This window comes from Oncorhynchus kisutch, unplaced genomic scaffold, assembly GCF_002021735.2.
Source record: "Oncorhynchus kisutch isolate 150728-3 unplaced genomic scaffold, Okis_V2 Okis06b-Okis10b_hom, whole genome shotgun sequence".
NCBI lineage: Eukaryota > Metazoa > Chordata > Actinopteri > Salmoniformes > Salmonidae > Oncorhynchus > Oncorhynchus kisutch.
The window spans coordinates 5,172,362-5,196,911 of NW_022261983.1; the positions used below are offsets into that span (position 1 = coordinate 5,172,362).

General features: G+C 40.6%; 1 protein-coding gene and 1 long non-coding RNA gene across 9 annotated transcripts in view; both read right to left on the reverse strand.

The window, feature by feature from the left end:
* Nucleotides 1–249: 249 nt before the first annotated feature.
* LOC109877476 (uncharacterized) lies at nucleotides 250–6,793 on the reverse strand. Its single transcript, XR_002253215.2, has 3 exons — nucleotides 4,524–6,793; nucleotides 3,053–3,989; nucleotides 250–2,567 (listed from the first exon to the last, which is right to left on the reverse strand). It is a non-coding gene; the product is annotated as an uncharacterized LOC109877476 (long non-coding RNA).
* Nucleotides 6,794–11,077: 4,284 nt separating this feature from the next.
* LOC109877351 (nuclear GTPase SLIP-GC-like) overlaps nucleotides 11,078–24,550 on the reverse strand; it is a 44,804-nt gene continuing 31,331 nt past the window's right edge. For 6 of the 8 annotated variants that reach the window (XM_031814139.1, XM_031814140.1, XM_031814141.1 and 3 more), the window contains 9 exons: nucleotides 22,270–22,369; nucleotides 20,850–20,983; nucleotides 20,594–20,776; nucleotides 20,163–20,317; nucleotides 19,928–20,054; nucleotides 13,866–13,974; nucleotides 13,056–13,189; nucleotides 12,869–12,953; nucleotides 11,078–12,771 (listed from right to left, as the gene is read on the reverse strand). In XM_031814139.1, the coding sequence (XP_031669999.1) occupies nucleotides 12,698–12,771; nucleotides 12,869–12,953; nucleotides 13,056–13,189; nucleotides 13,866–13,974; nucleotides 19,928–20,054; nucleotides 20,163–20,317; nucleotides 20,594–20,776; nucleotides 20,850–20,983; nucleotides 22,270–22,369 (1,101 nt within the window). In that variant the 3' untranslated portion in view covers nucleotides 11,078–12,697. Of the gene's footprint in view, nucleotides 12,772–12,868; nucleotides 12,954–13,055; nucleotides 13,190–13,601; nucleotides 13,721–13,865; nucleotides 13,975–19,927; nucleotides 20,055–20,162; nucleotides 20,318–20,593; nucleotides 20,777–20,849; nucleotides 20,984–22,269; nucleotides 22,370–24,550 lie in introns of those variants that run through there. The other 2 variants (XM_031814142.1, XM_031814145.1) reach the window with 2 other exon arrangements.

Sequence of the window (24,550 nt, forward strand, 5' to 3'; positions counted from 1 at the left end):
CAGGGGAGAACACACCTGTCCTTTTTATTGCAGCAACAGCTCAATTGTACTATTGTACTTTCACCTTTGGATCATATTTATCCTGTCAATGTACTTTTCCATAACTGTTTTCTTATGGCTAATGGTGAAATCATAGGTGAAGGAGTCCCCCCAGCTCAGGCCACTGATGAATGGGATTTGAGCGGGAAGAGAGTGATGGGAAGAATATAAACTGGACTGAAAGGGAGAGCCTCCACTCTTAACACGTTCTACCAAGTTAGCTAGCTATAGTGAGCCATAGTGTTTATTGTTTTGATCTGCCCTGCTAACCTTCTTTAGCCTGTATTAAGAGGGCAATAAAACCCTGTTGTCTGGTTCAACTTGATCTGCCATCTGCTTGTTCTCCTAGTTAACCAACTGAGGAGTACACCCAGTAATTCCACACTATGATAAGTAGTATTTACTTGGTTCTTCTGGATGAAAATACATTGTAAAGGATGTATAACCATGTAAGTAAAGTATTGCCAACTGTACAGCAGTGTGAGAATCTTCATTTGTGAGCTGATTCTGAGCAGAGAAACCAGTACAGCTAAAAGTATAGCACATACATTGCGTCGTGTACAGGTCATAAACTAATACATCATGTCAAACACTACATGGTCATCTCCTTAGACCCAGATGTATCTCAGTAGTATTTGTTGTGTGCCAGTATGATAGTTGTGCATCAGTAGCCTCTGAAACATTAGAAACCTGTCCAGTCGTCTGACATACCACTGATCCCCTACACAATCACACACACAGACCACGTTTTGGCCACCTTTTACTCTCACTCTCGATTCTGCTAAATCAAAAGTGTAGGATCAATTGTTATGGAGAATACACTTGTATCCTTCCCAGAAACAAGGGCTGGGGGATAATGCAATAACTTTTCCTGCAAGCACTAACATTATAGAGCAGCAGTAAATAACAATAGTGGGGCTATATACAGTGGGTAATGGTACAGAGTTAATGTGTCAAAGTGCGGGGGCACCGGTGTCCAGACAACATTACATTCATGAAACATTATCGAGGATAAAAACACAATAAACCCTGAACGCTTCTTTCCATTGTGGTCCTCTTAGACTGTGAGATGGCAAGTTGGCAAGATTGACCCATCATACTCAATGCAATTAAAAACAAAAAGAGTATGATCAATTACAAAGCTACATAACAAGTTACATCAATATCAACAGCACAGAAGTGCTTGCTTAAGTCTGATCAGCAGCCAACAAGCAGATTCTATCTCAGTTTGTTATACAATCAGTCCCTCCAGGATTTAGCGGGAAAAAAAGTGATTTATTCTGCCAAAAATGCTTCATTTTGTGGCAGCTTTTCTGAAATTCTACTAAACATTTTGCAATTATCTTTCACATTAATTTCGTATAAAGCAATAAAAATTCATATGTGCTCAGTTTTAGGACTATTTTAAGCAGAATACATCATACAAAAACAATTAACATTTAAAGTGCTCAATTTTGTTAATTGTCCAGAACAAACAGTTCTTTTCCTGAACAAAACAAAAAAAATGTCTGGAAGCTACCTCAGAGTTCCAACAACAGGCATTCCTCCGTTTTCAAAAAGATTAAACTAGGACAAAAGAAACACCTGGGGTCCAATCTGCAATTAAGACACATTATATCTCTAGTTCATCTTCCATGAAAACAATTAGAGACAAAGTGCTCTTTTGTGCTGTTTCTTTTTTTGAACAAGCACAGTTATTTTTCTGAACATAACAAGAGGTGGGGGGTGACCAAGGGCCTAGCTCATCTAGGCCTATATCTCAATGTAATTATCCATTTCATCCTCCCTATCCTCCTCCTTATCAATTCCTCCACTGCGGAGTCGTTGGTAGTGGTACATGAAGACCAAGGCTCGTAAGTTGTTGTTAGAGGTTTATCGCCTACAGCTGGACAACACAAGCTTGTAGATACTGTTGCTTCGCTCAGCATCAGCAGAGTTTGAGATGGCATCTTTGTAGTGTTTGGTCAGAATGTTCAGCACAGGAAGTCTCTCTTGAAGTCCATCCCAGAAGATATCCAAATCCACCACCCCACTCACTGTGGCTCTCAGTGGTGCTGGTCCTACATTGGTGAAGTATGCATCGGGTTCATCTCTCGGTACCTTACTGAAGCCTGGAATAGCCGTGAAGCTGGACACGCAATGTGACGTGGATCAAACACCCTAACTTCTTGGAGGAACTCCATGGCAGGCTGACCATCTGACATGTACTTTGGAAGTTTTTCCTCTGCATTGCTGTATGAATCAAGAGTTTGGTTTTCACAGCAAAGGGCAAGTCATCAACTGTGTCAAAGCAGTGTGAACAAGCTTCATACTGTAGTTCTTTGTTGGCTGCAATGTTCATCTGCAAGTCCTCTAAATACTGAAAGATCTTTGTTGTCACGGGGCGTCTGCTCTAGAAGATGTCGAGAAGCTGCAGGATGACTTTGCACTTGTCTGTCATGATGTTCAGCTGAATCTACAGCGGCAGAACCTGCTCTTTGACTCTCATGGAGATTCTCTACAGACTGTGGTGCACTTTGGCCACACACCTGTGAGTGACAAGGAATAAAAAAGAGGAACATAGGAAATATTACTTATATTCACTGTGAAATTACATCACGTCTTTCTGCATAATTACAATGATATAAATGACAATGACTTAAGCAATTGTAAGACGTACAGTTGAAGTCGGATGTTTACATACACTTAGGTTGAAGTCATTAAAACTTGTTTTTCAACCACTCCACAAATGTATTGTTAACAAACTATAGTTTTGGCAAGTCGGTTAGGACATCTCCTTTGTGCATGACACAAGTAATTTTTTCCAACAATTGTTTACAGACAGATTATTTCACTTATAATTCACTTTATCACAATTCCAGTCAGTCATAAGTTTACATTCACTAAGTTGACTGTGCCTTTCAGCTTGGAAAATTCCAGAAAATGATGTCATGGCTTTAGAAGCTTCTGATAGGCTAATTGGCATAATTTGAGTCAATTGGAGGTGTACCTGTCGATGTATTTCAAGGCCTACCTTCAAACTCAGTGCCTCTTTGCTTGACATTATGGGAAAATCAAAAGAAATCAGCCAAGACCTCAGAAAAAAATGGTGACCTCAAGCATACTTCCAAAAGTTGTTGCAAAATGGCTTAAGGACAACAAAGTTAAGGTATTGGAGTGGCCATCACAAAGCCCTGACCTCAATCCAATAGAAAATTTGGGGGCAGAACTGAAAAAGTGTGTACGAGTGGTACTGCACTGCTGAGAACCATGAGTTCCAGCATCTTGCACATGAATTGGGATCCATAGTTGCTCTCTTCCGTCCTGCCAGTTTGGTGGTGAGGAAGGTAAGGTATCTTATCTTGCGTGCCCCTGCCTAGTAAAACATCTGCGAAAAACTTAGCATGAATGCGTTCAGCTGATCAAAAGGTTAGCGGAAAGCACTCCCTATCAGATTCATGATGTGAGCCATGCATGTCATGTGCAGAGAGTTGGGGAACAATGACTGAAGTGCAGCTTTGTAGGCTTTCATGTACGCAGCATTGTCTGTGTCAAAGACAATGAATTCGTCATCATTGGAGATATTGTAGTCTTGTAGACACTTGACAAACCGCCATGGAAACTGTTGAATGGTTGCACTGCTCCAGAAACACTGTCTCTGCAAGGTAGGCAAGAATTCTCCCAGAGGTATCCTTTTCAAGTGGTGCGATAAGGATGTTTAGTGGACATCTTACTTCAACATCTGGAGTTTCATCAAAGATGATTGTCACTGGCTTCCCTGCAAGATGTTGCTTGAGTTCTTCCTTCACCTTCAAGTAGATATCTCCCAAGTTTTCCTGTAACTGGTGATATCCAGGGATGGCACTTCCATTGTTGACTTTCTCCTTCAGAAACTGCCTCGTTGAGGGGTGATCACTTCTGAAACAGGGCATGTTGACTGCTGTGCAAGTGCGTACCCAATCTTCACAAATCTGAAAAATAACAATTGCCCCAATTCATTAGATAAAATATATCCGTGTGTCATAATCCACTCACACATTCACTCTCACACATCTCTCCATCAGGCATGGGGCTTGCTATCAACACGAGATGCACCTCCCATTCCCACTCTCTCTCTCTCCAAAAAAAACTAATAGATTCAAAGCTGATCAATCGATTTCAATTTGAGGATCAATATTCCTTTCGCATAAATTGTCTTCAAAATACTTGAGATTGTGATTTTTTTCTGAAAGGGTTGTAAAGGGATATAAAGAACAGAAAACGTAAAAATAGAGTATTGTGGTTGATATGTGCTTTTAAAACAGTATTACCATTTCTAAAAAATAATCCAGACAGATGGTGCTTTCGTGATCCGTATGAAGTTTTACAGAGAGTTTAAAATGATAAAGCTGACAAATTGCACTCAGTGCTCTGAGCAGCGCTCTCCATAGACAGACTGGGAGAGCAGAGTGCCACCTACCCTACTAAGGTTAGCGGAGTAAAAGTTTGAGTAAAACGCCACTAACCTTCCCACGGTCTTCCCTTCTACCACTTCAGTCATGGTGATCTGCCGCTGCTATGGGAACTGTTCTGACATTCTCATATGGTTTCCTGATTTGAAGTGACTGTTGATTGTCGACTTTCTATTGTGTTCTAGCACAATCATCTTGACATCTGAATACGCTGACAGGACAGGGTGAAAAAACTTTGTTGATGTGTAGTTGGATTAAAATATATATATATATATTTTTTAAAAATATATATTTTTAAACGTGTAGTTAGATTAGGCCTTTTTCCACGGTAACAGTGCAGTAATTGGTCAAAATTACGAACCCGCTTTTGATTGGACCCTTTTATGCGCTAAAAGTGCTGGGATTGGTAAAAATTGTGTTCTCTCGCATAATATGCGCTGATTGGTTGATTTTGCATTGAATTATGCGATCGCAGAATCCTGGAGGGACTGTACAATGCAAAGAGGGATTTGGTTTTAAAGTTCTGTCATTCAGAAGTGTTTGATCTAATGCATTCTGGAAAATGTATTTTTATTCTGCTATTTAGTAATGGGGGCAATTGACCATTTTATTTTAAATAATCCCACAGCATTTACTCTGGGGTGTGAAGACATTATGCATATTCATATTTTTATTTGTAATTCATTTGAGAAATGTTCTACATTTTCTGATATTTTCGATTGAATTTTAAGGCATCAAAATGTGAAGACTGTTCAAAAGTGTGTAGACTTTCACTAGGTATATGCATCTGACTGTACGTAATCATAATCACACACAGCATTTAGCCTCTGAGTTTCGCACTTATCATGGGCGAGCCGTGGGGCACGTGACTGGACAAAAGCCTCCTCAAATCGAACAGTAATCTGTGCCGCTCGTTCATGTCGTCAACAAGGCAGCATTGTGCATTGTACAGAAATATACATCTCTTCCATAACATATGTTTACATTTTAAACTAGTTTTCATTGGGAATGCAGATAAAGCATTTTTTTAATCAAAAGCAATTTCCTTTGCATGTGAATACACAGAATCATACGCGTCACTCCACATGCTTAATTACGTCACTTTTGTTTTGAGCCGACTTCACCATGGGCTTTGAACTGTGAACCTGACTCACTCCCGGGAGGCAGCCCAGTTCCAAAACAAATGCAATCAACTTTCACCCAGTGCAAAACACAGCTACCCAGGCAACCTCTCACTAACACACACAAACCACCTAGGTAGATGTCATTGGGTTGAAGCATTGGGAAATATTACTGTTTTAGTTTTCTACCTCTCCTGCACTTGTACATTTCTTTTGTCCTTTAATTCTCATCTTCATATTGTATTGTCTTTTTCATGTGCAAATTATTCAATAAAATACAGACCGAACTGTTGACACAATTGGCTGACAATATGTCTTCTATAGTTCACATCGCTTACTGTCTCCTATAGTTCACATAACCTACTGGTTCCTGTACTTCACATCTCTTACTGTCTCCTATACTTCACATCTCTTACTGTCTCCTATACTTCACATCTCTTACTGTCTCCTATACTTCACATCACCAGCTCTCTCCTATACTTCACATATTGTACTGTCTCCTATACTTCACATCTCTTACTGTCTTCTATACTTCACATCTCTTACTGTCTCCTGTAATTCATATCACCTACTGTCTCCTTTCTTCACATATCTTACTGTCACCTATAATTCACATCACCAGCTCTCTCCTATACTTCACATATTGTACTGTCTTTTATACTTCAAATATCTTACTGTCTCCTATACTTCACATCTCTTACTGCCTCCTTTACGTCACATCCCTGACTTGCTCCTGTACTTCACATCTCTTACTGCCTCCTTTACGTCAAATCTCTGACTGGCTCCCGTACTTCACATCTCTGACTGTCTCCTTTATTTCACATCCCTGACTTGCTCCTGTACTTCACATCTCTGACTGTCTCCTTTATGTCACATCTCTGACTGGCTCCTGTACTTCACATCTCTGACTGGCTCCTGTACTTCACATCTCTGACTGTCTCCTTTATGTCACATCTCTGACTGGCTCCTATACTTCACAGCTTGACTGTTTCCTATACTTCACATCTCTGACTGTTTCCTATACTTCACATCTCTGACTGTTTCCTATACTTCACATCTCTTACTATCTTCTATAATTCACATCAACTACTGTGTTTTATACTTCACATCTCTTACAGTCTCCTATACTTCACATATCTTACTTAGCAGGTCGTGTGGTGTCGTGTCTTTACTATCATTAAATTGAAGACTTAAAGTTTTTATCAAAGATTCTCTGTAATTAGTATTACGCGATCAACTGATTAATCGTGTAACTGTAATTAACTAGGAAGTCGGGGCACTAAGAAAAAATATTCAGATTACAAACTTTTCAGATATTTTATTTGATCAATTAGTCTTCGAATTAATGAATGATTTACTTTACCTCACGTTAGTCTCATTCCAAACATCGTAAATTGTTGGTTATCTGCACGAACCCAGTCTTCACTATGAGTCATCCATACATCAATTGTCTTAAATCATTTATTTATTACTAACTAAGTAATTCACAGAAATGCATAGACAAACAAGGTAAATGAGGTTACAAGAAATGACAGGGGAATGTGCCCTAGTGGGCTAAACCGTCATCGTGGCTTGTTAGACAAAAGGGGAAATGGGGGTTGACGAAGAAGTCACTACAGAGTGATAATTATAACAATTGAAATGCTAATCCTTTGCACATGAACGCTCACTCATTCGGGAACAATTGCAATCAATTTTTATATTTACGCTCAGTGTGTCGTCTTGATCGCTGGTGAAAAGTTTGTTTATTTTGGAGAGTTTCGTCCTCTCTCTCTCTCTCTCTCTCTCTCTCTCTCTCTCTCTCTCTCTCTCTCTCTCTGTGTCTTGGTTAGAGGGGATAGTTCAAAGTGACATTCATTAATTTATTATAGAATGGATGTTTCGGGGGTTGTCGTTCAATGATACCGAATTCCTAGCTGCAGACTAGTAATTAATATCAAACACTTGTTCTTCTTCTGTCGGTATCGATAGTCTAAGAGTGTAACCACGTGGTATGGTTGAAAAGATTCAGCAATGGTCTAAAACCCTTGTCCTCTCCTAATGGAGAAAAACATGGTCTGGTGATAATTTCTCAAAGTCGGGTTTTATTCGGAATTGCAGAAAAGGGGCTGTCCCAGGACGCCTGACCCTGGGCTCAGGGGCGGTCCTTTGATTTAGTTAACTCCAATTCCCTTTTTGAGTCCAAAATCACATTGTAAAATTGTGTTAACAGTATCATACTCACTCATTAATCTTATACAACAATTAGATGTAAACCTCATATCTGAGACTATTATATAAACAGCGTTATGGTAATGTGGCCACACCGTCTCCCATTAGCTTCCCCAAGTTGTAAGAAATGGACCAGTTCGTAGCTGGATTCTTCACCGATCTTCTATACTTTCTCCGGGAACATGAAATTTGTTCGGACCTCGAGTTCTGTGAGGTGGAAGAAATTCTCCTGTTCTCTATGAACATTTACTCTCTCTATACTGTGTGTCCATGAGGAGAACCTCAGGAATTTACGACGTCTCTCTGACCACAGCAGCCTAGTTGAAGGAGGAAAGGGGGAGGCAGGGAGGGGGGGATGGGGCTCGCCACACCCAAAGAGGGCAACGTCATGACACTTCACATCTCTTACTATCTCCTATACTTCACATCTCGTACCATCTCCTATACTTCACATCTCTTACTATCTTCTATAATTCACATCTCTTACTATCTTCTATAATTCACATCAACTACTGTGTTTTATACTTCACATCTCTTACTGTCTCTTATACTTCACATCTCTTACGGTCTCTTATACTTCACATCTCTTACTGTCTACAATTTTTCACATTTATTTTTCACACTTTGGTACAGAAAGACCCCTGAGGACAGAGTGAGGTGCTTAGGGGTAGCAGGGTAGCCTAGTGGATAGAGCGTTGGGCTAATAACTGAAAGGTTGCAAGTTCCAATCCCTGAGCTGCCATGGTACAAATCTGTCGATCTGCTCCTGAACAAGGCAGGTAACCCACTGTTCCTAGGCTGTCATTGAAAATTAGAATTTGTTCTTAACTGACTTGCATAGGTAATAAAGGTTAAATAAATAAAGTAGACATCCTGAAGAAGCAGAACTCCCTTGGATAACAGGTTCCTCACTCCATTACCCCTGATGTTTCTATCAGCCTATGTTCAGCCCCCCTCTAATCTCCCTCTGATGGTGCTGTCCAATTCTCTCTGTCCAGGGCACATACCACCCAATGGATTGTTAAATACAGTATGTTATACTGTATAATTCCATAGATCTTTATACTATTATGAACAGTTGATATATTCCTCAGGTTTGAACACTGCTGTGCAGTCTTTTGCTAAGATAATTACTGCATAATTGCTGCTAGCTAGCTACAGTTGAAGTCTGAAGTTTACATACACCTTAGCCAAATACATTTAAACTCAGTTTTTCACAATTCCTGACATTTAATCCTAGTAAATATTCCCTGTTTTAGGTCAAAACTTGCCAAAACTATAGTTTGTTAACAATAAATTTGAGGAGTGGTTGAAAAATGAGTTTAATTGACTGCAACATTTGTCTCTAAAAACAGAAAGAAATCACTATATTTTAAGAATGTGAAATGCCTGAATCAATAGTAGAGAGAATGATTTATTTTCTTCTATTATTTCTTTCATCACATTCCCAGTGGGTCAGAAGTTTACATACACTCAATTAGTATTTGGTAGCATTGCATTTAAATTGTTTAACTTGGGTCAAACGTTCCGGGTAGCCTTCCACAAGCTTCCCACAATAAGTTGGGTGAATTTTGGCCCATTCCTCCTGGCAGAGCTGGTGTAACTGAGTCAGGTTTGTAGGCCTCCTTGCTCGCACAAGATTTTTCAGTTCTGCCCACACATTTTCTATAGGATTGAGGTCAAGGCTTTGTGATGGCCACTCCAATACCTTGACTTTATTGTCCTTAAGCCATTTTGCCACAACTTTGGAAGTATGCTTGGGGTCATTGTCCATTTGGAAGACCCATTTGTGACCAAACTTTAACTTCCTGACTGAGGTCTTGAGATGTTGCTTCAATATATACACATAATTTTCTCGCCTCATGATGCCATCTATTTTGTGAAGTGCACCAGTCCCTCCTGCAGCAATGCACCCCTACAACTTGATGCTGCCACACCCGTGCTTTACGGTTGGAATGTTCATCGGCTTGCAAGCCTCCCCCTTTTTCCTCCAAACATAACAATGGTCATTATGGCCAAACAGTTCAATTGTTGTTTCATCAGACCAGAGGACATTTCTCCAAAAAGTACAATATTTTTCACCATGTGCAGTTGCAAACCGTAGTCTGGCTTTTTTATGGCGGTTTAGGAGCAGTGGGTTCTTCCTTGCTAAGCGGCCTTCGATATAGGACTCGTTTTACTGTGGATATAGATACTTTTGTACCTGTTAACTCCAGCATCTTCACAAGGTCCTTTGGTGTTGTTCTGGGATTGATTTGCACTTTTCTCACCAAATTACGTTAATCTCTAGGAGACAGAACGCGTCTCCTTCCTAAGTGGTATGATGGCTGCGGGGTCCCATGGTGTTTAAACTTGGGTACATTGTTTGTACAGATGAACGTGGTACCTTCAGGCGTTTGGAAATTGCTCCCAAGGATGAACCAGTCTTGTGGAGGTCTCCAATTTTTTTTCTGAGGTCTTGGCTGATTTCTTTTGATTTCCCAATGATGTCAAGCAAAGAGGCACTGAGTTTGAATGTAGGCTTTGAAATACATCCACAAATACACCTCCAATTGATTCAAATGATGTCAAGCCTATCAGAAGCTTCTAAAGCCATGACAGAATTTTCTGGATTTGTACAAGCTGTTTAAAAGCAGTCAACTTAGTGTATGTCAACTTATGACCTACTGGATTTGTGATGCAGTAAATTATAAGTAAAATAATTTGTCTGTAAACAATTGTTGGAAAAATGACTTGTGTCATGCACAAAGTAGGTGTTATAACAGATTTGCCAAAACTATAGTTTGTTAACAATACATTTGAGGAGTGGTTGAAAAATGAGTTTAATTGACTGCAACATTTGTCTCTAAAAACAGAAAGAAATCATTCTAAATAACGAACTGGCTTTATTTACTACAGTGTGAAAGTGTGATTGCCTCTCTATAAAGTGATTTTCTGAAACAAGGGGTCCTTCTACTTCACTTATTAAGCTACTTCACGTATTTATGTAATGCACTAGTTTATTTAGGCAACTTAATATATTCGTTTAGGCTTGGCCTATTTAGTAGGTTATTTCACAGCATAAAGCTATATTTGTTGGCATAAAGCTGAGTGACTCACTCATTTGTGGCTTTGGATCAAAATAAATTAGTACCAACATTATTTATAATCGTCTTCAATAAAGAAATGTTTTGACCAAGTGTTGTGTGTGTTCAATTATTCGTGACATTGTGGTTACAAGGAAGATTCTAAACAAAATAAATCAAATAAATCCTATTCATAATGAATAAACAGATGCGCGTTGCAAGCTTGTCATTTTATTTTATCTTTATAAACAATACCAAACATACACATACAAACGACAACTACATAACATGTGCCCAGACCCATCTGCTCACACCCCCATCTCCAGCGCCCACATCACTCTCCACCACATGGCCTCAAACTGCACCATTTTGTGTTTAACCTTCTGAATGAATGATTATATTGAAGATAGAAGCCACCTCTTAATGAGTTCTGAGTGCCGATCAGTTACCCAACAAAATAATACCAATTTATTTGTTTACATTGAGTATAGAATATGTCAGGGATCAACACATTGAGTATAGAATATGTCAGGGATCAACACATTGAGTATAGAATATGTCAGGGATCAACACATTGAGTATAGAATATGTCAGGGATCAACACATTGAGTATAAAATATGTCAGGGATCAACACATTGAGTATAGAATATGTCAGGGATCAACACATTGAGTATAGAATATGTCAGGGATCAACACATTGAGTATAGAATATGTCAGGGATCAACACATTGAGTATAGAATATGTCAGGGATAAACACATTGAGTATAGAATATGTCAGGGATAAACACATTGAGTATAGAATATGTCAGGGATCAACACATTGAGTATAGAATATGTAAGGGATCAACACATTGAGTATAGAATATGTAAGGGATCAACACATTGAGTATAGAATATGTAAGGGATCAACACAATGAGTATAGAATATGTCAGGGATCAACACATTGAGTATAGAATATGTCAGGGATCAACACATTGAGTATAGAATATGTCAGGGATCAACACATTGAGTATAGAATATGTCAGGGATCAACACATTGAGTATAGAATATGTAAGGGATCAACACATTGAGTATAGAATATGTAAGGGATCAACACAATGAGTATAGAATATGTCAGGGATCAACACATTGAGTATAGAATATGTCAGGGATCAACACATTGAGTATAGAATATGTAAGGGATCAACACATTGAGTATAGAATATGTAAGGGATCAACACATTGAGTATAGAATATGTAAGGGATCAACACAATGAGTATAGAATATGTCAGGGATCAACACATTGAGTATAGAATATGTCAGGGATCAACACATTGAGTATAGAATATGTCAGGGATCAACACATTGAGTATAGAATATGTCAGGGATCAACACATTGAGTATAGAATATGTAAGGGATCAACACATTGAGTATAGAATATGTCAGGGATCAACACATTGAGTATAGAATATGTAAGGGATCAACACATTGAGTATAGAATATGGCAGGGATAAACACATTGAGTATAGAATATGTAAAGGATCAACACATTGAGCATAAAATGTGTAAGGAATCAAAACCTAGGAGCTATGAGTTCTCTGAGCATCATGGTGCTTCTTCAGCAAAGCTGCATTTTTATCAGAGCACTGATAGACCCTAAATGTTTATCCTGCTTATACCACGTTCATCACGTCAGCAAACATAACATTAATAACTACGGCAAAACTTCTGATACGAACAACTACTGATAAATAAGCTACTGAAAATGTGATACATTTTTATAGCCAAGGGTTTTGAATGGTTTACCATCATGTCACTACTTCTGCTTTATGACTCTTCTCAACAGTCAGATTTGGCTTGTGCGCTCTCTTAGAGCCAACATCTTGTAGGTCTCCATGTTTTCCAACTGCTCACTGACATCTGAAGTAAATCACAAGCATAACCTTCAGTCAGAAGTCAGGTAGGGGATATAGAACACAACAGGGCTAACATAAGAATAGAGCAATCTGTCATTTACCTGGGAGAGATAAACTGTTAGGTGTCTTCAGGGACCGCTTCAATGACTCCAGTAGTTCGGTTCTCAGCGTCTGCTCAATGTATTCCTATAACACATCAAATGTAGTCTGATCACTATTTCATGTCTTTTTGCTATTGATTTATAATAGTTTATTTATAATTTTAATGGTGCAATAAAAGCAACTAACCCTCAGGTTCTCAAAACCTTCCAACATCTTTTTCTGAGCATTGTCAAACATGGGGTTTTTCGATGAGTCGATGTGCTTGACCAGGAGTTCCTGAGTCTTCTTCAAGGTTCCCTTTCCAGATATCTTTGAAGCCTCTTAAAACACACAATAATTGTTGTTTGTGAACATGAGATAATCTATTATACATGGTACATACACTGAGTGTACAAAACATTAGGAACAAGAGCCTCAATTAATCAGGACATGGACTCTACAAGGTGTTGAAAAAGTTCCACAGGGATTCTGGACAAAGGTTGACTCCAATGTTTCCTACAGTTGTGTCAAGTTGGCTGGATGTCCTTTGAGTGGTGGACCATTCTTAATACACACTCAAACCGGTGTGCCTTGCACCTACTACCATACCCTGTTCAAAGGCACTTAAATATTTTGTCTTGCCCATTCACCCTGAATGGAACAGTCATGACTCAATTTTCTCAAGGCTTAAAAATCCTTCTTTAACCTGTCTCCTCCCCTTCATCTACACTGATTGAAGTGGATTTAACAAGTGACACCAATAAAGGATCATAGCATTCACCTCGTCATTCTATGTCATGAAAAGAGCATGGAACTGTCTTCTACACTCAGTGCATGTATTATCCTCTTCAATACAATAGTCATAATGACATCTAAAATAAAAAACATAGATTGAAATTAGGTAATCACAGCTAGGTTTAAATAATCAAATACGTAATTAGAAGGTTCGTTATTACCTTTATTAAAATCTTGCTGTCTAAAGATTCTTCGTTCATTATAATCAAACTGGTGACTCACCCTCATAACATGGGCACATTATGATCTGGACTTCGTCAGTCAGAGATTCATAAATCACTTTCTTCCTCAGGAGGACATCTCGTTTTAGTTTATCCTTCAAAAAATTTTCCTTTGGGATGGAGAAGATATTTTATTCAGGCACATTTCTCTCTTATAATTTATGTGCCTTGCTTTAGCAAGACCACTCTAGAAGTTTCCATATTTCTGACTTTGGCCCACTACTGCTCAACTGTTTAAAGTAAGCTTGGCAAAACCCCACCTCAAATTTAAATCTAAAACAGACTGTTTTTTTTAAATGCCTGCAATTTCCTCATGAGTTGACACTTAACAGCAATATGTTGTTACTAATAGCATTCTCACTTAACATTAAACTATTATTGTTCCTGTGTAATAAAACAAATTACTTTTGGACAAACATTTTATTAGCATGCTGTTACATAGTACTGTGGTAATTTCATTTTAATTGCATAGTAATGAGCTGAATGTTTTTGTTACTACTGTACACACACAAGTCACAAGTCCTATGTAACAACAATGTCGCTATACTTATAATCACAAAAATATGACATGTTTAAGAACTTGATGTAAAATGTTACTTTATTACTGTCACGCCTTGGTCTTAGTGTTTTGTGTTTTCGTTATATATTTTGGTCAGGTCAGGGTGTGACATGGGTTTATGTTATTGTATTTTCGTATTGGGGTTTTTAGTATTTGGGATCGCGGCTGATTAGGGGTGTTGTATAGGCTTGGCTGCCTGAGGCGGTTCTCAATCAGCTGTCAGGTGATTCTCGTTGCCTCTGATTGGGAACCCTATTTAGGTAGCTTGAGCTTCGCTTTGTATTTCGTGGGTGATTGTTCCTGTCTCTGTGTAGTTTCACCAGATAGGCTGTAATTAGGTTTCACGTTCCGTTTGTTGTTTTTTGTATTTATTTAGTTATTTCATGTATCGCCGTTTTCTTTATTAAAGACATGAGTAACCACCACGCTGCATTTCGGTCCGACTCTCTCTCAACAAACGAAGAACGCCGTTACAGAATCACCCACCACACACGGACCGAGCGGCGTGGTTACAGGCAGCGACCGCAGGAAAAGCGAAAGGAGGAATGGACATGGGAGGACGTTATGGACAGCAATGGCATGGAGTATACGACGTGGGAAGAAATCGACAGGTGGGCGGCCGACCCAGAGAGAGTGCAGGAGCCCGCATGGGATTCGCTGGAGCAGTGCGAAGAAGGCTATAGGCGAATGGAGTTGGAGAAACAGACACGGCGGCGCAGAGCGAAACCCGAGAGTCACCCCAAAAAATGTATTGGGGGGGGAGGCTCAGAGGGAGAGTGGCTGAGTCAGGAGATGGACCTGAGCCAACTCTCCTTGTTTATCGTGAGGAGCCAAGGAGGAGACCAGAACCAGAGCCGGTGTTAGAGGTGAGCGAAGATGAGACTGTGAAGGAGTTAATGGGGAAAGTGGAGTGGAGAGTAATGAGGGAGTTGCTAGCTTGGTGCTATAGATATCATATTCGTCCGACGGATCGTGTCGGGGATTTGATGGCACCTGAGTTAGCGCTCCATACTCGTCCTGAGGTGCGTGTTAGTCGGCTGGTGAAGTTGGTGCCAGCCTCACGCACCAGGCCTCCTGTGCACATCCCTAGCCTTGCACATCCTGTGCCACCTCCACACTCCAGCCCTCCGGTAGCAGCTCCCCGCACCAGGCTTCCTGTGCGTGTCCTCGCTCCAGTATCACCAGTGCCCGCACCACGCATCAGGCCTACAGTGCGCCTCGCCTCTCCTGCTCTGTCGGAGTCTCCCGCCTGTTCAGCACAGCCAGAGCCTTCCTTCCCTCCTGCGCTGTCGGAGTCTCCCGCCTCTCCAGCGCTGTCGGAGCCTTTCTCCTCTCCTGCGCTACCGGAGTCTCCTGTCTGTTCAGCACAGCCAGCGTTTTCCTCCTCTCCTGCGCTGTCGGAGTCTCCCGCCTGTTTAGCGCTATCAGAGCCTTTCTTCTCTACAGCGCTGCCGGAGCCTCCTGCCTGTTTGAAGCAGCCTGAGCTGCCAGTCTGCAGGGTGCTGTCAGCCTGCATGGAGCAGTCAGAGCTGTCAGTCTGCATGAAGCAGCCAGAGCTGCCAGTCTGCAAGGAGCTGCCAGTCTGCAAGGAGCTGCCAGTCTGCAAGGAGCTGCCAGTCTGCAAGGAGCTGTCAGCCTGCATGGAGCAGTCAGAGCTGCCAGTCTGCAAGGAGCTGCCAGTCTGCAGGGAGCTGTCAGTCTGCAAGGAGCTGTCAGTCTGCAAGGAGCTGTCAGTCTGCAAGGAGCTGTCAGCCTGCATGGAGCAGTCAGAGCTGTCAGTCTGCAAAGAGCTGCCAGTCTGCAAGGAGCTGTCAGCCTGCATGGAGCAGTCAGAGCTGTCAGTTTGCATAGAGCAACTAGATCCGCCAGTCAGCCATGATCTTCTAGATCTGCCAGTCAACCAGATTCTTCCAGATCAGCCTGTCAACCAGAATCTTCCAGATCTGCTAGTCAACCAGAATCTTCCAGATCTGCTAGTCAACTTGAATCTTCCAGATCCGCCAGCCAGCCAGGATCTACCGGAGCCTACTACCTACCTGAGCTTCATCTCAGTACTGGGCTTCCTCTCAGTACTGGGCTTCCTCTCAGTACTGGGCTTCCTCTCAGTACTGGGCTTCCCCTCTGTTCCGGGCTGCCCCTCAGTTCCGGGCTGCCCCTCAGTTCCAGGCTGCCCCTCAGTCCCGAGCTGCCCCTCAGTCCCGAGCTGCCTCAGTCCCGAGCTGCCCCTCAGTCCCGAGCTGCCCCTCAGTCCCGAGCTGCCCCTCAGTCCCGAGATGCCCCTCAGTCACGAGCTGCTCCTCAGTTCTGTGGGGTTCTGGGTGCGGACTATTAGGCCATGGTCGGCGGCGAGGGTGGATTATCCCAGGACGCGAAGGGGAGGAACGAGGACATTAATGAAGTGGGGTCCACGTCCCGAGCCGGAGCCCCCACCAATGACAGACGCCCACCCGGACCCTCCCTTTGGTTTTGAGGTGCGTCCGGGAGTCCGCACCTTGGGGGGGGGGTTCTGTCACGCCTTGGTCTTAGTGTTTTGTGTTTTCGTTATATATTTGGTCAGGCCAGGGTGTGACAGGGGTTTACGTGTTGTATTTCGTATTGGGGTTTGTAGTATTTGGGATCGCGGCTGATTAGGGGTGTTGTATAGGCTTGGCTGCCTGAGGCGGTTCTCAATCAGCTGTCAGGTGATTCTCGTTGCCTCTGATTGGGAACCGTATTTAGGTAGCTTGAGCTTCGCTTTGTATTTCGTGGGTGATTGTTCCTGTCTCTGTGTAGTTTCACCAGATAGGCTGTAATTAGGTTTCACGTTCCGTTTGTTGTTTTTTGTATTTATTTAGTTATTTCATGTATCGCCGTTTTCTTTATTAAAGACATGAGTAACCACCACGCTGCATTTCGGTCCGACTCTCTCTCAACAAACGAAGAACGCCGTTACAATTACCTTATGTCTCACTCATTGTGAAAATATATTTGTTAGTAATTTTGACTTTTAATTGAAATTCTATCAACTATACTGAATGAAAACAAACCCAACATGCAACAATTTCAGAGATTTTACTGAGTTACAGTTCATATAAGGAAATGTGTCAATTGAAATCCTAATCTATAGATTTCACACATGACAGGGAATACAGATATGTATCGGTTGGTCACAGTATTTGGTGTGATGTCCATTTGCGTCATGCAACGCGACACATCTCCTTCGCATTGTGTTGATCAGGCTGTTGATTGTGACCTGTGGAATGTTGTCCCACTCCTCTTCAATGGCTGTGCGAAGTTGCTGGATATTGGCAGGAACTGGAACATGCTGTTGTACACTTTGATTCAGCTCATCCCAGACATGCTCAATGGGTGACATGTCTGGTGAAGAAATAGGACATTTTCAGCTTCCAGGAATTGTGTAGAGATCCTTGCGACATGGGGCCGTGCATCATCATGCTGAAACATGAGGTGATGGTAGCGGATGAATGGCACGACATTGGGCCTCAGAATCTCGTCACGGTATCTCGGCGCATTCAAATTGCAATTGATAAAATGCAATTGTATTTGTTGTCCGTAGCTTATATCTGCCCATACCATAACCCCACCGCCACCATGGGGCACTCTGTTCACAACATTGACATCAGGAAATTGCTCTGAAATTACAACGCCATACATGTGGTCTGCAGTTGTGAGAATGGTTGGACGTACTGCCAAATTCTCAAAAATGACGTTGGCTTAAGGTAGAGAAATTAACATCAAATTCTCTGGCGACAGCTGTGGTGGACCTTCCTGCAGTCAGCATGCCAATTCTACGCTCCCTCAAAACTTGACATATCTGTGGCATTGTGTTATGTGACAAAACTGCACATTTTAATGTGGCCTTTTATTGTCCCCAGCAAAAAGCACACCTGTGTAAGTATCATGCTGTTTAATCAGCTTCTTGATATTCCACACCTGTCAAGTGGATGGATTATCTTGCCAAAGGAGAAATGCTCATTAAACAAATGTATACACAACATTTTGGCATATGGAACATTTCTGTTATCTTTTATTTCAGCTCATGAAACATGGGACCAACACTCCAGATTTTGCATTCAAAATTTTGTTCAGTGTTTTTGATGTGGCTCTGCCGTCGTTGCAAATAAGAATTTCTTCTCAACTAACTTGTCTAGTTAAAGAAAGGTTAATGTCATGAATCCCCCAGTACTGCTGCTCATTCTGTCCACCAGTTCCGGAGGTCGATGTCACCGGCCTTCCAAGCTGCACTGAACTGTGTCATTATGCACATCTGGTTACAATTCCTCACTGATTGTATTTGTATTAATGTGCCCTTGGTTTCCCCATTGGGCTGTCGATTATTGTTCCCATGTCCGTTGGTCGTGTGAGTACCTATGCGTTGTCTTGGCTTCTGTGCTGCGTGTTTTGTACAGTGTGTATTACGGGTCTCGTCCCGTGTCGTTCTAAGAGGTTTACCCTTGCTCTTTTGTTTGGGTACATCCCAGTGTTTTCTACACGTGTTTGTTTTGGGTGTATTAAAAACTCAGATTATGTATTCCTGCGCCTGTCTCCAAATCCTTTATACCAGCATGACAGTTAAATAAATTATAATAAGTACTACTCCTACTTCTACTACTGCTACTACTACTACTACTACTACTACGCTACAATCACTAGGCTATTTCAACTACCACTGAATTTACTAAAGTGAGTTTGCTAGCGGGCAGCTGGGCCATGGCATATTCCCAAAATTCCCTACACACTGGATAGGGTAATCAATTAACTAGGTGCAGCTAATTTCTCTTACTCGCTGTAGCATCTTGGTGAAAAAGTCACACCCACAACACATGCTGATTCAATGGACTTGATAATGCCTGACATTATGATAGTAGCTAAACTTTTCACTGTGAGAGCACCATTGTCAGGACTTCCGCCGAAGTCAGTCCCTCTCCTTGTTTGGGCGGCGTTCAGTGGTCGACATCACCGGCCTTCTAGCCACCGCCGATCCACTTTACATTTTCCATTTGTTTTGTCTTTGTTTTACACACCTGATTTCAATCCCACAATTACTGGTTCATTATTTAACCCTCTGTTCCCCCATGTTTTTTTGTGAGTGATTGTTTGTTGTATTTTCAGTCTGTCATGGTGTGCATGTATTTGTTACTTTGTATATTTGACAGTTTGAGTAAAAGTACGTTGATTACTCATATCTGCAGTCCTGCGCCTGACTCTCTACACCAGCTACACCTAGGACCCATTACAACCATTGTAGTTACAGTAAGAAGCTTACAAAGCCATAAACACGCTCCAAGCAACAAAGGTTGGCAACCTCTGTTGCATTCCACTAAAAGCTACCCGACTACTACAAATACAGTCACTACTTCTACTAAAACACATTGGCTTTTCTACTACCATAAAAATACTTTTGGAAAGCTAAAGCAAGCACAACATTTCCTTCAGGAAAATTACACAATCTAGTCAAATATATCATGCTTGCAGAGTGCCAATGACAAATCATACCACTATACCTCGGTGGTGAGAAACATCAGATACAGAGACATGGGGGTGTTCTCCCACTCCTTGGCCATGTTGTCTGAGATGATGCTGAAGTTGCAGATCTTCTTATAGATTGATTCTCCTGTTGTTCCAGCATTTCTTTGAAACAATAAATTATAACCACACCATTAGTTGTCCTTTATTCAAATAGGGATAATGAATTGACTAATGTGAAAGAATAATTGGCTCTGTGAGAATAGTACTTACGGGAAAATTAAAGCAAATTTCTCATTTATGGCAGCGTACATAGATTCAGCCAACGTTTTGTTGAGGTCTGTGATGTCTCCATTTGTTGACCTACAGAACCCCTTATTCCTGCATAAAGATGACAATGTACGATGGTATCCTCTGCCATCCTTTCTCTAAAAAGAATTTGACAATGGAAAAATATTAGCATATTCTATCAAAAACAAGAAGGACGAATGCACTCTTCTTGCAATTAAAATATGAATTATTGAATTGTTCAATGGAACAACATGCATAAAACTCTGATGCTTTCAGCATGTCTAGCCTTCTGCCGGGACTCTCTGACAAAGTGTAGACATGCCGAATTGCTTTGATAGGTATCACAAGAGATAAGATAACTAGCTACTGTACATAGAGTATATAAACATGATTTTCAGTTAGCTTAAACTCACTGCCTCTGGTGTGATTACTTTCTCCTTGGCAATCTGCAAGCATGATTTTTTTGAATTGGCAACTCCCTCTGACAGGAGTTTTTTAAGGTCGTTGTAATGTTTTGTCATGAGGGATGTGATGGTAGAAAGCTGCTCCTCCAGTGAATCCTTTAGCAGTTGGTACATGTTTGATTTCATCTCAACCTAAGACACAAAATCAAAGAAGGACAATTCATTCTTGACTTACTTTCACTAGATAGATTTTTGCATGTCATACCATCGTCGAGTCGTTGGAGTTGGCCGCTTTGATCAAAGAGAGGATCCCATAGACTCCAGATATATAGTCTTTAACTGCAGTCTTTGAGTGTCTCTCATTCATATCCTCCAGAACTTGTTTGAGTTGTGGTATCTCTGCAACATTAGTGAAAAAAGTTGTTATACAATAAGATATTCAAGATCTGTTTGTCCGTCTCTGAAACCCTAGCCTCAGGTAACAAAGTTGTAGGTAGAGTACATACTGTTACTTTCTGGGGACATCCTACAGGCTCATTTTTATTTGCAGAGCATCATGTGAAATTTTGAATCAACATGTGAAAGTTTATGTGATCACGTGAAAATCCCCATATCCACATGTGAAAGATTGTCACAGATCCCTCCGGAACTGTGTCATTACACACACCTGGTCCCCATTCCCACTGATGGTATTTGTATAAATGTGCCCTTTGTTTCACCATTGGGATGTCGATTATTGTTCCAATGTCCGTTGGTGCGTGTGAGTACCTGTGCTGTGTTATGGCTTTCGTGCCACGTGTATTGCTCAGATGATTATGGATCTCATCCCGTGTGGTATCATTGTGCGCTTGTGTATATATTCAAGGTACTGCTCGCTCTTTTGTTTGGGTTTCAAACCCTGTATTTTCTACACGTGTTTGTTTGGTCTTCGTCCCCGTGCCTTTACATGGCACGCTGTAATTTGATGGTTTCATATAATTTCACATGTGAAATAACATTTTCATGGGATTTTCCACATGTGAAATCATGTGTTTTTTCTGTAAGGGTATACTATGAAGACTAGTGATGTGTCAACCCCCCTAAATGGAAACTATCCACCATTTCCAGGCAAGTTTCAGATTCAGAAGATGAGAGCTCCTGTGAAATTGTGATTTGTACATATGATCAGTGATGAAAAATCTGCATACTGGAACAAAGTTCCTTGTTATTCATCACATCCCACAGTCGGTCAACAAGTGCTAGTACTATTTATGTTACTTGTCCAAGAGAGATTAATCACAGCTCAAAACAGTATTGTTGTCAATTTGTAAAGGCTCAATAGCATAGGTGAGTTCAACAATTTCAGTTGAATGGGTTGAATGAACATGCAAAAATATTACGGTGAAGTCGCAAATAGCTCATTTTTGTAGGGGTTACTGTGGAATTTTAGCGACAATGTTCAACTTGAAAATGATTTTGCTGTTCTTACTACATGTAATAAAAGATTCAATCATCACATTATTATTTGTAGTGGCAGTTTAGACCCAAAACAGTTACGTTCGTTGTTACTCACATCCTTCTCAGACTGTTAGCTACTGTTAGCCAATGTTCATGGTTACAGAAAATAAATTGAATTTCTTAGCTTTTTTTTTGATAACAATGGTGTTTGTCTTGCTGAACGCCTTTCATGTCAACACTTATCTTACCTGTCTGTTCTTGTTCCAGAATGGGATTCTCATCATTCTGAAATTCCTCAGCACTCACTGTAAACACTTGGAAGATCTTTTCCATTTGAATGAAAGGTTTCTGGAAGAGTTGTATGAGAAAAATAAATAAATTATAAATTATATTTTCCATATTAGGCTTTGAAATACAGTAGCTCGGATTCGCCTCGTACCCATGTCTACAGCACAGCCTCGCTTATACACAAAACACAAGGCATTTGATAGAATGGAGTAGATGTTCTTATTTAAAACATTAGAAAGATCTGACTTGAGGTTTATTTAATAGATGGGTAAGAACAATTTACACATTACACTAATGCAGTAAGAGATGGGCTGTATTTCTGTTACATGCCGTTGAAAAACAGTTTTTCAATTACTTTTGAGTATTTTGTCATTTCTATTTGAAAGGCCTTTAAAACTCAATAATTATCTTAAACATTTTTTTTATAGTGGTTCACAAATCCTATCACACCAAATGTGCTGTATGAGTATCAGAAGTTTGATGATCCTGAGGCCTTGAGGTGTTGGTGAATGAGTGGAAGAGCAAGGATCGGTGTTCCGTCAACAGAACAGTTGTAATTCATGCAGCGCGTTATGTCAAGATCGCAGATTTTAGAGAAACAACAAATATCTGCTGAAAACATAAATTATTGTTAATATAACTGCACTGTCCAATTTACAGTAGCTATTACTGCGAAAAAAAATGCCATGCTATTGTTTGAGGAGAGCTCCTAACAACAAAACACTTTTTCACCATGATAGGTTCGATAAATTCACCTCTGAAGGTGAAATGTGTACTTACATGCTGAAATCTTGCTCTGATTTATCATCCAAAGGGTCCCAGAGATAACATGAAGTGTTGTTTTGTTAGATAAAATATTTTTTCATATCCTTAGCCTTTTGTGACTAGGGGGCAGTATTTTCATTTTTGGAAAAATAACGTTCCCGTAGTAAACGGGATATTTTGTCAGGACAAGATGCTAGAATATGCATATAATTGACAGCATAGGATAGAAAACACTCTAAAGTTTCCAAAACTGTAAAAATATTGTCTGTGAGTATAACAGAACTGATATTGCAGGCGAAAGCCTGAGAAAAATCCAATCCGGAAGTGACTCATCTTTTGAAAGCTCTGCGTTCCAATGCGTCCCTATTGAGCAAATGAATGGGCTATCAACCAGATTACTTTTTCTCCGTATTCTCCGTACAGCATTGTGACGTAGTTTTACGCATTTATGTTGAAGAATAACCGTAAGCGGCTACATTGCGCAAGTGGTCACCTGATGGCTCTCAGAGTGATTCTAGCGTAAAATACAGAGGTAGCCATTATTCCAATCGGTCCTACTGAAAAACCAATTGTCCCGGTGGATATATTATCGAATAGATATTTGAAAAACACCTTGAGGATTGATAATAAACAACGTTTGCCATGTTTCTGTCGATATTATGGAGCTAATTTTGAATATTTTTTGGCGTTTTCGTGACTGCAATTTCCAGGCGATTTCTTAGCCAAACGTGAAGAACAAACGGAGCTATTTCGCCTACAAAAATAATATTTTTGGAAAAAAGTTACATTGGCTATCTAACTGGGAGTCTCGTGAGTGAAAACATCCAAAGCTCATCAAAGGTAAACTATTTAATTTGATTGCTTTTCTGATTTCTGTGACCAAGTTACCTGCTGCTAGCTGGACAAAATGCTATGCTAGGCTATCGATAAACTTACACAAATGCTTGTCTAGCTTTGGCTGTAAAGCATATTTTGAAAATCTGAGATGACAGGGTGATTAACAAAAGGCTAAGCTGTGTCTCAATATATTTCACTTGTGATTTTCATGAATAGGAATATTTTCTAGGAATATTTATGTCCGTTGCGTTATGCTAATTAGTGTCAGTCGATGATTACGCTCCCGGACCCGGGATAGGGAGTTACTAGAGGTTAAAAGGTCTGTATAACATGCACAATCAATTTTGTATTTCCACTCGTTCAATTTGCAAAGAAAGGAACCTGTGAAAATCTCACCCTAACGTTGTTTCAACAGGTCAAATCACGTTTGTATCTATTACTCAGAGAATCCTAGAAGGTAACAAGACTTCCCTATTTCATTAGGGGTGTAGTATATCCTATAGGACACCATATTTGGTCAGAGAGCGACGCCTTCATGGCATGCCAATGAAGCAGGCAGCCATCACTTGAACAACTGTATCTTTGTCATATTAGCACCAATCGGGGTCAAACAAAGCTAGCTAGATAGTCCCGTAAAGC